General features: G+C 35.2%; 1 protein-coding gene across 3 annotated transcripts in view; it reads left to right on the top strand.

Annotated features, from left to right (window-relative positions):
• The first annotated feature begins 9,385 nt into the window (after window positions 1-9,385).
• The window catches only part of LOC122646450 (folylpolyglutamate synthase), a 40,198-nt gene continuing 35,216 nt past the window's right edge, over window positions 9,386-14,367 (top strand). For 2 of the 3 annotated variants that reach the window (XM_043840009.1, XM_043840007.1), the window contains exons 1-5: window positions 9,386-9,407; window positions 9,896-10,041; window positions 10,123-10,188; window positions 10,362-10,471; window positions 12,371-12,431. In XM_043840009.1, coding sequence (XP_043695944.1) covers window positions 9,392-9,407; window positions 9,896-10,041; window positions 10,123-10,188; window positions 10,362-10,471; window positions 12,371-12,431 — 399 coding nt within the window. In that variant the 5' untranslated portion in view covers window positions 9,386-9,391. Of the gene's footprint in view, window positions 9,408-9,649; window positions 9,656-9,895; window positions 10,042-10,122; window positions 10,189-10,361; window positions 10,472-12,370; window positions 12,432-14,367 lie in introns of those variants that run through there. The other variant, XM_043840008.1, reaches the window with a different exon arrangement.

Below are 14,367 nucleotides of genomic sequence, written 5' to 3' on the forward strand. Positions count from 1 at the left end.
TAGATACCCTTTACCTAGGATCAATGATTTGTTCGATCAGTTACAGGCTGCAAGTGTCTTTTCCAAAATTGACTTGAGATCTGGGTACCATCAATTGAAGATCAAGGGTGAGGATATACCAAAGACTGCATTCAGGACACGTTATGGCCATTATGAATTTGTGGTTTTGCCATTTGGGTTGACTAATGCACCAGCCACATTTATAGACTTGATGAACAGAGTATTCCATGACTTCTTAGATAGATTTGTTATTGTGTTTATAGATGATATCTTGATATATTCCAAGAACAAGGAAGACCACGAGGAACATTTAAGGATTGTACTGCAGTGACTCAGAGAAAAATAATTGTATGCCAAGTTGAGCAAGTGTGATTTTTGGCTCGACCAAGTTGTATTTCTGGGTCATGTTATATCAGCAAGTGGGATTTCAGTTGACCCGGTAAAGTCAATGTGATTACAGATTGGGTCAGACCGACCACAGTTACTGAGATTAGAAGTTTTTTGGGTTTGACTGGTTATTACAAGAGATTTATTGAAGGCTTCTCCAATATTGCTATACCTTTGACTAGACTTACCAGGAAAGGTGTGAAATTTGATTGGTCAAAGGAATGTGAGAAAAGTTTTCAGGAACTGAAGCACAAATTGGTGACAGCACCAGTGTCGACTATACCAGTGGGAACTGGAGGGATGGTTATTTATAGTGATGCTTTATACAGAGGTTTGGGTTGTGTGCTTATGCAACATGGCAAGGTGGTAGCCTACGCATTGAGACAATTAAAAAATCATGAGAAGAACTATCCCACACATGATTTAGAACTGACAATGGTGGTGTTCGCACTCAAAATTTGGCAGCACTACTTGTATGGTGAGAAGTGTGAGGTTTACACAGATCACAAAAGCTAAAAGTACTTCTTCACCCAAAAAGAACTGAATATGACACAAAAACAGTGGTTAGAGTTGATAAAAGACTATGATTGTGACATTCACTACCACTCAGGGAAGGCGAATGTGGTTGCAGATGCATTAAGCAGAAACTCACAAGGACTTTCAGCAACCATTTTGACTGAGCAGATACAGCTTCAGAAGGACATCAGGAACTTGGAGCTAGAGCTAGTAGTCAGTTGCCCCATAACATTAATTGCCAAATTGACTATCCAACCATCATTGATTGACCAGATTAAATCAGCTCAGACTATAGACCCTTACTTGATGAAGATCAGAGGTGAAATTCAGGCAGGAAAACAACCACAGTTCCAATTGACAGAGGACTAGATTGTGATGTATGGCACTCGCTTGTGTGTACCTGATGACACTATGATGAGGGAGTTAATTTTAAAGGAGGTTCATTATTCTCTTTACACCATTCATCCGGGTAGTACCAAGATGTACCGGGATCTAAAGGAGCATTACTAGTGAAACAATATGAAGAAAAAAATTGCTCTGTATATGGAAAAATGTTTGACTTGTCAAAAAATGAAAGCTAAGCATCAAAGACCATCAGGATTATTGCATCCATTGGAAATTTCACAGTGGAAATGGGAACATATCAGCATGGATTTTGTCACTGCACTACCAAAGACCCCTGAGGGACATGATTCAGTTTGGGTAGTGATAGACTGTCTGACCAAGTCGATACATTTCATTCCTTACTCTATAAAGTATTTTTTAGAGAAGTTGACTCAGTTGTATATTGATGTGATAGTCAAACTTCATGGGGTACTAGTTTCGATAGTGTAAGATAGAGACCTGATGTTCACGTCTAGATTTTGGAAAAGCTTACATGAAGCCTTGAGGACAGGATTGAAGTTTAGTACAACTTTTCATCCACAAACCGATGGACAGTTAGAGAGGGTGATACAGATACTTGAAGATATGTTGAGAGCCTGTGCTCTAGACTTGAAAGGAAACTGGGAGAAACACTTACCTTTGGTTGAATTTGCCTATAACAATAGTTTTCAGGCGACCATTGGTATGGCCCCATACGAAGCATTATATGGAAGGAATTGTCGATCTCTTCTTCACTGGAATGAGGTTGGTGAATAGAAAGTTATGCGACCAGAATTGATACAAGAAGCTCAGGAGAAAATTTAGCTCATATAGAAAAGAATCAAGGCAGTACAAGAAAGACAGAAGATCTACGCTGACACAAAAAGGAAGGAGCTGGAATTCAATGTGGGAGACAATGTCTTCTTGAAAATTGTACCGATGAAGGGAGTAGTAAAATTTGGCAAGAAAGGGAAGCTTAGCCCCAGGTTTATTGGTCCATTCGAGGTTCTACAGAGGGTTGGACCAGTAGCTTACTGACTTACACTACCCCCAACCTTAGCCGGAGTACATGATGTCTTTCATATTTCATTACTCATGAAATATGTTGCTGACCCATCACACATCCTGAGTTATGAACCGTTGCAGCTAAGACAAGACCTAACCTATAAAGAAACCCCTATTCGAATTTTGGATCGTAAAGAGAAGTCCTACGGAACCGCACCATATCATATGTGAAAGTTCTTTGGAATAATCACGGCATTCATGAGGCTTCGTGGAAAATGGAAGATGGCATGCAAAGAATGTATCCACAACTTTTCACCAATCCAGGTATATAAATTTCGAGGACAAAATTTTTATAATGGGGAGGGATGTAATACCCGTACCCAAAATGTAAGGGTAATTTAGACTTTGCACCTTGTGTGCAGAATATATACCAGTGGTGAACTAATGATGGATGAATTTTGATTGATTACCACGCTAGAGGTAAAACCTTACTAGTATTTTATTAGTGTAGCATTGCTTATTTATTTCTCCATACTTAGTTATGTAATATTTATTTAAATATATTTATTTATAAACATATAAATGTGTAAACTTGTTAGCCTAGTGGTTAGGATCTTAAAAGTAATTAACAAGGTATAATGATCAACTCTTGTTGGAAACAATTATAAGGAATTTTATCTATTTTTTTAAAGCAGAAAGAGGGACGGAGAGAGAAATTGAGTTGGATTGAAATTAAATAAATAAATAGAGAAGAAAGAGGATTTGAGTTTAAAACAAATAAATAAATAAAGAGGGAATGAAAGATAAAAAGGGAAAATAGTCATGAAAGAGGAAGAGAAAGAGATCGTGGAAAAAAATAAAGAGGAAGAGAGAAAGAAAGAAAAGAAGAAGTGAAGGAAAAAAAAAAAAAAAGAAAGAAAAAGGAGGGAGGTCTTCCACCATTAGCACCTTCAACCTTTTCTTAAGAATTTGATTTTCAGCGAACCTGTGAGTTAACATCTATACTTCGTACTTATTTTATATTAAAAATATTCTCCTCTCTTGATTTTAAAGTTTTGGTTTTACAAGCATGTGTTTAACAATGTTATTTGAGGAAACTATGTTGAAAAATCCATTGATTTATGAGCATAATAGCATGAGATATAGTGAGAAAGATGCTATGATGATATTCTTCATGATTATGGAAGCATGACAATCCTTTGCATGCTTATGGATGTATGAATGTTTTTTTTTTATTTGAATTGTGATTGAGAAGATGAGCCTGTAGTACGGTAAGGGGCATAATTCTTGTCCTCACCTTTGGTGCTCACCTTTGGTGAGTGAGTTGCGCTTGTAGTACGGTGCAAGACAGGTGTTTGTGATTACATTGGTGTGCATGTTCATGATTAAAATTGATATCATGGTTATGCTCTTGGCCACGTGTAAGCATGGTGTTGGTACTTGATTATGTATATGCGATGTTGTTGTTTTTGTGAAATTTGTTATAGGGATGAATAATCCTAATTTTATGTCTATATTTTTCCAACTCTGTTATGGTGCATGTTTTTTTTTTAAATATTCGTATAAAGTTTAGATGTTATCTTGTTAAGTTTCTTCCCGAAGCTTACCCCAATTATGTTTTAGATGGAGAGACCGTAAATATTGATCAGACCTGTGTGGATAATCATGAGGATGAAGCTTATGATTGTGAAGGAGACATCATTAGGATTGAATATTGAAGTTGATTTAAATTCTGTTTCAGACTTGAATTTTTTTTTGACATTTAACTTTGATTAATTTGGGTTTTGAGACGATGTAATAGTCAGTTAAATTTTTAGTATTGTTAGAGACTTGAATTTTATTATATTGATTGAATGGATGTGGTTAGAGACTTCCGCTGTAATTTATATTTTGAGTTTACCAGATGATTTATAAATTTGGTTTACATTCCGGTTCATATTTCCCTAAGACTTAGATCTTGTGGACAGTTATGACCTAAACTCTTGGATGGATTTGGGGGCATTACAATAATTGTGACAATATTTAATGATATTGAAACAATTACCGAGTTTCAGCAGTTGAATATGCAAAATCAACAGAAAAGGTAAAGAACTTATATTAATTTTTTGAATCAAATTTACTAAAATAAATAAATAAATAACTAAAATTAAATATATATTTAATGTTTATTTTCTATTTTGCAGCACAAAGATTCTTTGAAGTGTTGCATATCTAAAATATACTATTTTTACTTCAAAATTGATGATAGGAGCTATTCAAGTAGAACATCAAAAAGAAATATTGCAAATAAATTTAGGGAAAGAAATACGAAAAAGAAGAAAGTCATTGATTTAGAAGACAATCAAGATCAGATAAAGAAGAAGATAAAAATTGAGAATGAATAGATATGGAAAGCTAAAAGACATAGCTACAAACTGTGTATTTAGAATTTATTTCAGGATTGATGAGAATGAACATTATAAATATTAATGAAAGTAGCGTTTTAAATTTATTACTCTTACTTTTAACTTCAAATTATTTTTTTCGGGAATGATTTTAACTTCAATTTTAATCTAACAATAGCATCAATGTTTACATTTATTTGTTCCACTCTCTAATATCTATGTTTTTCATATTCCACTCTCTAATATCTATGTTTTTCATAGATGTTCTCTTAAATGTAAAATGAACACAAATAATGATAATTTCAAATATCTTCTTCTACCTTATTTGCCACGTAACTTTTATCCTCAAAACTGAAATAAGTATAAAGGAGAAACATACATAGAAGACCTTCCTACTTGCATTGTGAAATATCTAATGAGTATAAAGGAGAAACATGCATAGAAGACCTTACTATTTGCATTGTGAAATATCTTGAGCATAAACCATTTCTTGCCATACCATTTTCAATATGGTTGCCCTATGGGTATTAAAAAAGTTTTCTTGACCTATAAAAATTATATTGGCTAATAGATTTGCTATTTTGTCCTTGTAATAATATCAAATATTAAAGGACAAGCATTAAAGAAGAGAAGAAAAGGAATCAAACATAAGAAAAGAAGAAGAATCGAAGATAAGAGAAGAAGGGGAATCAAAGAAAAAGAGAGAGAGAATAAGAGTTTATGCTAAGATAAAATGAGGAATTAAAGAGAGAGAGAGAGAAAAAAAGAAAGGAATAAGAGTTTCAACTAAGATAAAACGTTTAATCAAGACCTCATAAGAAAAGGAATTGAAGATAAGAGAAGAAGAGGAATCGAAGATAAGAGAAGAATCAAAGAAAGACAGAGAGAAAGAAAGGAATAAGAGTTTCGGCTAAAACGTTTAACTAATACCTCATACATTGCTTATGTATTACAATTTTAACTATAATTCTTTACTTACTATCAAACATACTCTTACAATATACTAACTATCAAAAATATACTCTTAGAATATTACATAACACTTAACAATCCTCATTACAGAGTAAATTCAAACGCAGTGTTTCATTCAATAGGACTACAACAAAGCTTAATTTTCAATGATACCACTGGATATTCAAAAGGGTTTAAGTTGTTATTTCAATTTGAATTCAACTTTAATGTGTGTGCATAGTCATTCACCTCCTCTCACCAAGACCAACTTCATTAACCTAGAACCTCCTCTCTCAAAGACCAACTTCATTACCCAGAAACTTTACATTGAGAGAGAGAGAGAGAGAGAGAGAGAGAGAGAGAGAGAGAGAAGGAACCCCTATTGATAGCACACAATTATGGAACAAATTTACTTCCTATCATTCATTTTTAGCTCATCCAATATGAATATAACAATAATGATAGAAATGCAACATCTGTTGGTTCTTTCCATTTCATGTACATAAGACATTAAAAAAAAATTTAATAGGACATAAAATGATTATATAAAAATAATATTATTTTATACCAACAACTGCCTAGCGTAGTTGGTGAACTGTGGTGTGGTTCATGCCCTGCTCATCAGGAGGTCTCGAATTAATTACAAGGCTTAGATATTGAAGGATAAAATGCTAATAATATGAGACTACACAACATGCTTTCTCTCTCTCCAACATATGGCCACACATGCATTTGCATGTATGAGTTTACTAGTATATATATATATATATATTATTTATTCTAACAATTTTTTATATGGTACATGTCAAAAACAGAAATAGGAATCATGAAAATAAAGAAGACCAAATCAAGAGATACAAAATACACAGAAGCAGAGCATGTTAGAATGGCAGATTTAATAAAAAAACAATTTTTTTCAAATCCGATAATAAAATAAATTCATACTCATTTATTAAAATATGAATAAAATATTTTAATTCTAATATAATTTGTATATGTTTAACAAAAATAAATTTGCTGGACAAGTAGTTCTACATTAAAGGAATGATAACAAAGATCGAGAATGAAGAACCATGGTACAACGCATGTGCTAATTGTAACAAGAAGGTCCAATCAAGAGGAAATACTGTAACATGCGATAAATATGGAAATGAAGATGTACAATGTAGACCAAAGGAAGAACTTCTTTCACAAATTCCAAAAATAACAAAATTTTTAAGTTGAAAATATTTTTAATAAAAAATATTTTTTTTATTAACAAGTACATGGTAAGATTCAGGGTTATAGATTTATCAGATATAAATAATTGTTACAATATTTGATGATATTGAAACAGTTATAGAATGCTCAGCAAGTGAATATATGCGTAATCAACAGAGAAGGTAAAAACAAGTTTTTTTTATAAGTTCTTAATTTAATTAATATATTTAATACTTAATTTAATGTTTATTCTCTGTTTTGTAGCACAAAAATAAATTACATTCTTGCGTGTCCAAGATTTACTATTTCTGCTTCAAAATGGATAGCAAAAACAATGAAAATAGAATATTAAGAAGAATTGTTACAGAAAAAATTAAAAAAAAAAATGCTGGAAAGAATAAGATCATTGATTTGAAAGAATATGCAATCAACAAAAACAAGAAAATTAAAATAGAGAAGGATCAACTTTAATATATAATTTAGATGATTATTAAACTATTAGAACAATGTGTGTTTGATTTTTGGGTTGAACAAGTTCTACTGCTTGTTTCAAGCAAATTGGTATTTACACTGTTTTGGAACAATTTATTAAGTTTTTAATTCCTCTTGATTAATTTGGAAGTCACAAGTAACAATGCTGGAAAGTTTATACTTTCACTATTTTGATTTTTCTCACCATCAACTAATGAATGTACATCATTTATGTATACTGTCGGTCAATCAGAAACAACTAATATTTTTTTCACCCCCATAGGAGATGAAGCAAGAAAATATTATTTGTTATTTGTTAATATTTATTTTATTCTAATCACATGCATCGGTAGCAAACTTCAGGGAGAAGAAAATATTATAACAAGCGATCCTCCCCTATCAAATATCTCTTATGGATCTACATATGGTCACACGTGTATTTGCACGTGCATATTTACTATATATATATATGTGTGTGTGTGTGTGTGTGTGTGTGTGTGTGTGTGTGTGTTTTGGTGAAATAGAACATAAAACTCAAAAAATAAAATTTGTCCATCTGATTATACTCTACAACATAATCTCACTTGCAGATTCAATTTATGTTTACTATTTTTTTTGAAATAAAGTTTTAATAAGAAACCACCGAACATGCATGTTTTTAAGGGTTTTTTTGGTGGACAAAGCCACCAAAACCCAACCTTGATCACATGAATTGGTCTACAACATATCAACTATTAATTATTTTTTAATTTTTTTTATATGATTGAATATGCAAAAAAAAGAAGAAAACTACAAATTGATAATAAAACAACCATAAATCAAGGGGAAAAATGAAGAAGAAAACATTGAAAAATAATTTCAAAACGATTTTGGAGAAGCACTTTCGGTTGGAGTTGATCTACCAATCCACCCATCATAACACAAAAATGATTCTTCGGAGACCATGTCATCAGACAGGGAAAACTCTTTACCCAATGTTATCTTGAAACTTTCCCACTCCACATAATCAAACGCATCAACTTTTTCTTATTTTTGAAAAAGTTGTATAATTTTCCATCCCTTAGATCCCACCCCATTTAAACCCTTCTAAACAAACGGGGCGTAATTAAAAACGACAAGGGAGATTGAGTTTCGAAAAGATCTAAAGAGGGGGTGAAAGAGATCCACAACTTGTAACCTCCATTGGTGGTTTTGAAGGCAAAATCAAGTTTTTTGGAGTTAAGTGACTTGGATTGGATCGGATCGGTATTAGAGCTAGGGATCGATCCCGATCTCCGATCTAAGATTGGCCAAGAATCAGTATCAAGTGGGCAAATACTGTTATAGATCAACCGATCTGACCAACTCTTAGAACCATGGGTTGGATAGACGAGTCCGGATCTGCTCCCCACTTGGGGACAGTGGGGACAGATCTAAAACCTCCATAAAGTGAGGATCCCACAGCTCATGGAGGATTGGGATCGGTCCCCACTGCTCTCCATGTGGGTAGCTGATCCCAACTCTGGATAGACTCTTGAAGCAGTGCCAAGGCATTTTGGACCTCTATCAATGAAAGAAAAGCAATTATGTGATCACTTATCACATTGATGCATGAACTATGATTGGGTGAAGGAAACTTTAGTCACTTAGGTGGCGGATTCCTATTGGCTTGCTACATGATGATCATGTGAGATGTGCCACAGCAAATCCGGACTCCAAACAAAATGTTTTTTAACTAACTCCTCCCCGTCCCTCAACCGTTCAACCCTCTTGTACTCAACACCTTTAACCAGAACCATTGAACCTTTTTGGGTCATTGATCGTGATGGTCCGACCATGATTCCGCTCGGTCCAACCGAACACAGCTGGATAGCTTTTTAAGGCTCTTGCTCCTCCTTCTCTTGGTTAGTGGTGACACAGCAATCCTCACCACTCCATCCGTCTTTACTCTCTATCTCATTCAGACAATCACCATCCTCCATTAATCCAAAAACGTAAGTTTCTTTCTCCATTTCTTGATTTTCGCCCTTTTGATTTTCGTTTCTTAATACGAATCGTAAAACCATTTATTTCATTGTCTCAGAGTCTCAGTTCATCTAATATTTTACCCAGTTGGATTGTTTTTGCAGAGCTCAATGGACATGTCAGGAGGTACTTTTCTTTCTCTCTTCAAATTCAATATCTTCCTTACTTTTCTGCTATGGGTAATAAAGTTTAAAGTCATAAAATTATATACTCTGGCAATTTTTTTTCAGAATCCATTTTTGTGGTAGGTCTAGTCATAATTGGCTAATGGAAAGCCATAGATATCCATCCAATCAGGAAATTGATTCAAGGATTAATTCCTTTCTTCTTGTTATAGACCTTGAATATTTTTGTCAGATTTCTCCTTTTCCTTTGTAGGATAAATGCTTTGGTTTATGGTTTGCTCTAGATCCTATACATAATGCGTTTTCAGGTTTTGTATCCATTGTAGGAAGAAAGGAGTCGTGTATGTGTTTGCTTAGCTTTTGATAATAATGGGGATCCTAAGTTTGCAAGGGATTTATGGTTTTCACTAAATTCCATGCTCAATTTAGCAAAGTGGTCTCCACTTGGTGTATTTTCCAATCTTACCTTGAATGGTGGTGTACATATAGATGATAATGGATCGCCTGAGTCTCAACATTCTGTGTCTGCTTATGAAGAGGCATTGATTGCTCTGTCATCTTTGATCACTAAAAGGAGTCGTGCTGATAAGAGCAACAAGGGTGACCGATTTGATCTCATGTTTGATTATCTGAAGGTGATTTTCTTGCAATTGCACGGATGGATTTGTTTTACATTCTAGGTGAGAAGTTAGTTACCTTCAGATATTTGCATGTAGATGCTGGAGTTGGATGGTCTGATTTCCCAGATAAAGGTTATCCATGTTGCTGGAACCAAAGGAAAGGTACTACTAACTGTTCTTTCTTTTCTTGTGTTTTGGTTATTTCCGGTAGAAGGGAGGACTCTACTCAGTATGTCACTTTTGAATTGGTAGCTTCTCCAAGTCAGGTCCTTGTTAGCATCTGCTTTCTGGATGTATAATAAATGCATTGACATTTTCCTCAATGCTTCAAAAAGGGATCTACATGCACTTTTACGGAGTCTATACTGCGGAACTGTGGATTCCACACTGGTCTTTTCACATCTCCTCACCTCATTGATGTCCGAGAAAGATTTCGGTTAGATGGGTGAGTTTCAAAATTTGTGTCAGCATTTTAGTGAACTGCTAGGTTATTGCTGTTTTACTACATGTTTGAAGCTCGCCTTTGTTGTTTATGATACTTTGATGTACTATTGCTGAAACTGTAGTACAAACCAAACTTTAGTATTTTTCTTAAAAAGCTTCTTCTTTTTAAGAAAAGGTTAGGAATTGCATTAATGTAAGACCAAACACAGAAAGCCTCATAAATTTCCAGTATTTTTGGTCTCAAAGAAATTTTCAAGTGGTTTCATTTCAATGTTGACCAGGACTGAATTGAGGATGAAAGTGAGATTTAAATATTGTGTCCAACTGTGGGTATCAATTCAGTCCCATCACATGTTTTGTAAATTTTTCTTGTTTTACTTCTGCTGATTCACCATTGGCATTGCTTTTCAGTTCAATTGGATTAAGTCTCAGGTTTGTTATCAATCTGTTCCTAGTCAAATTCAAGATGAAGTCCAAATTTTAATATCTATTTGACCTTTTTTCCATCTCATATGAATTTTGAATGTCTAAAACTTTGAAAATGCTCAGATATAAAGAACAAATCTTGATGTCTTCAAATTTTATTGAAATTTTGGATCTTGGTTCTATCAAAATCAAGCAGCAGAACTGAATGTATCTTAGTCTTTCAGGTTATCATGAAAGTAAACTAGAATATGTTAAACGTCACGCAATGCATTTGCAAAACTGTCTGTTGGATAATGGTAATGTCAGTACATGACCGAAAGAGGCCCATGAGATTGCGTCAGCTGAAGAGCCTCAACTCAATAAGGATTTCACCTTGAATAGCACTTCTTTTCAGTCTAAGCTCCTCCTCGAAGAGGGAAAGCACCTGTTTCTCTAGGACTGTAAGCCTAAGATTCCAGAAGTTTTACATACCCCCTCCACCCAAAAAAAAAGATGCAAAAGTTTTATAAGCTGACTCACGAAGGAACTTTACTACACTGATTAAGTTAGAACTGTGTCATCCACTCAGCATGACTGGATGATAAGTACATGCATGTGATATGTAGTAGCGGGAATAGGTATTATTGTCGTTACTATTTAGTTATATTTTTCTTTTAAATGGGTATGTGTAGTGGGAAGTTTTAGGAGTTATCTGGACGTGGGATAAGGAGTTGTTACTGCAATGTAAGTTTATTAATAGTCGTCTACATGAATAGAGGGTATGATATTTTAACCCATCAACTACCTTTTGTGTAGTGAAGACAGCCTCCTCAGATAAGCTATCCCCGTTTCTTTCTTCTCAATTCTTATCTTTCCATTATTTTCTCCTTGCTCACTTTCACCATAGGTAAGCAAGGGCCGTAAACGTCGCATGTACCTCTGGATCTTTTTTTTTTTTTTTGATTTTTGTAGGCAAAAGGATTATATTAAAAAGAACAAAATGAGGGGATTATGCATATGTGTTAGGCAATTGGGACGGAAAGAGGGGGGGGGGGGGGAAGCTTCAAAGGAGCCGAAAAACAAAGAAGGGTGAAAAATGAAGCAACCCAATGGACAAACAGAAAAGTCTGCACCTTAAAAGCAGCCAACACTCCCTCCTAGCAAAAGTGCTGAAATCAGAAAGAAATGATGACGAGATTACACAGTCCACATCCACACAATTACAGACTGCTCAATAACTCCTACTATTAAAGTATTAACTACAACAAGCTGAGTGCTTCCAGATTTACCTTAGTTTGGGTGGTTAATTTTCTTTTTGAATCACCATTATGTAAGACTTATGATTCAGGATAGAAAAAAAAAACTATCTCAATTCATCTATCCAGCAGAGCCTTATATCTTAACTTTATGAAACTCCTAAAGTCCATTTTCTTTTTGCATCTAATAGTTTGGTTGCCTTGTGGGTTTTTTTAAAATTTTGATTTGGCTATTGCAGAACTGACATATCTGAAGGGAAATTTTTGGCATATTTCTGGTGGTGTTGGGATAGATTGAAGGTATATCATCTTGCCCATCCTTGATCTCTTGCCCATCCTTGATCTGCCAACGCAACTAAAACTTTAAATTCTAAATGGTCTGATACCATTTCAGGTTCATGCAGTTATATAATTCGGAACTTTTAACCAATTTCTGTTGATATTTTACAAAAAGGTTGTGGGATTGACAGAGATGAGGAACAAGAAAACAGAGATCCAGATTTAGTAATTCTTTCAGGAGATATGTATTATCCTCATTGGCTGACCAAAAATGGGCATAGAACAGCCTGTCTGGATAGAATTTTTGCAGTTATTATTTATAACTGAGATGGTTTACCGTATCTATGTCTAAAAGTTGAAGAAGTTGGCACATTTTTCTCCTTTGTCCTTCTAGAACAAAAGCTGTCAAAAAGCAAGTAGCAGATGATCGGAGTCCAACTAAGTTTACAAACACCAAAAGGTCATCAGGGGTACCAAATGCTGTAATTTAATTTAAGCCAAATTACCGGACGCGTTAATTCATATTAATAACAAATGTTCTCACAATGAACATATTATAAACAACATGAATGTCATGGTTACTATAGACTTAGTTCATGCCAAGACTAAATTTTTTCCCTGGGGCAAGTTTTCTGACTTTCTCAATATGATACGCAGTATCACATAGGAACTAAGATCATGTAACCATGCTAGAATGGCATACAGCAAAAACAAAGATATTTTGAATGTTCAGATTGACCTGCGATTACCAAATCTCAAGGCAGATTTGTGATCTCAGATCTATAACTTCAGTAAATAACAATTAATCAATTATTGTATATGTAACAGTATAAGCAAAGAGAAAACCAAAACCGAGAGAGAGGAGAAGAGAGAAGGGGACTGGAGACAGAAGAGATCGAACTGTCCTTTTCCTCTCACAACCCTTTATTTATATGTAAAATCAGAGTACAACTTAAGACTCCTAATCTAACTACGAATCACTCCTAATCCTACTAGGAATTACAAGAAATAGAAAATACCAGCAATCAAAATAGAACTAGGAGTAGGACTAACCAACTAGGACTAGGACTAACAATTATAACAATATTGTGAGACACCTAGGAGCTAGATATCTCGATTAGAACTAGGAGTACTCTAATCAAGATACACTAGGACTAGGAGGCTAGGAGCTCGATAGACACATCTTCAATGGTATATAGAAAGATATGTTGGAAACTGGAGAACTAAACTGGAAACTTACTTGATTACATATGGATGAAGAAGTAAGATAGAAGAGATACTCAGCTTCTCACTGAGAACTTGTTGAAATCTCATGAACGGGTCCTTAGAATCCCACTAAGGTGGCGGCATGTTCTTCTTCGTTTTGCCTCTCAGGTTGATTTTGTTAAGGTTTGGTTGAAGCAGCAAACGTTTGTCAGGGGTTTTCTTCTGCGCTTCTTGAAATGGTCGACGGAGTTTGTTGCTGGATGGGAGTCCCCGTTTGCGCCTATCTGGGTGGCCCTGCCTGGGTTGCCTGTGAACCTTTTCCAGGGGAATTTTCTTGCATCGATTGCGGGAGCGATAGGGAGACTGCTGAAGGTAGATAGTGCCACTGCAAATTGTACTCGAACTATGGAGGCGAGATTTTGCGTCCAGGTGGATCTGAGGGCGACGCTGCCGACAAAAGTTTGGATTGGCTGTGGGAGTTTGGGTTTTCACCAGAAGGTTGTTTATGAGAGACGACCGTCGTACTGTGGCTGCTGCTCGAAAATTGGGCATTCCGCAGAGTTGTGCAGGGCCGGAATGCGCAAGAAGCCTACAAGCGAGTCTGCGGCGGAGGGTTTGGCGAGGCCCAGGGAGGCTTCTGAGGCGATAGGGGTTCAGGAGGCAGGAAGGGACAGGGATGGAGTGTTTATTCCTACAGGGGAGGGCTCGTCGCATGCAGGCGGTGGGCAGGGCAGTGTTTCTTCAAGTAGGG

Source organism: Telopea speciosissima, chromosome 11 (assembly GCF_018873765.1).
Source record: "Telopea speciosissima isolate NSW1024214 ecotype Mountain lineage chromosome 11, Tspe_v1, whole genome shotgun sequence".
Lineage (NCBI taxonomy): Eukaryota > Viridiplantae > Streptophyta > Magnoliopsida > Proteales > Proteaceae > Telopea > Telopea speciosissima.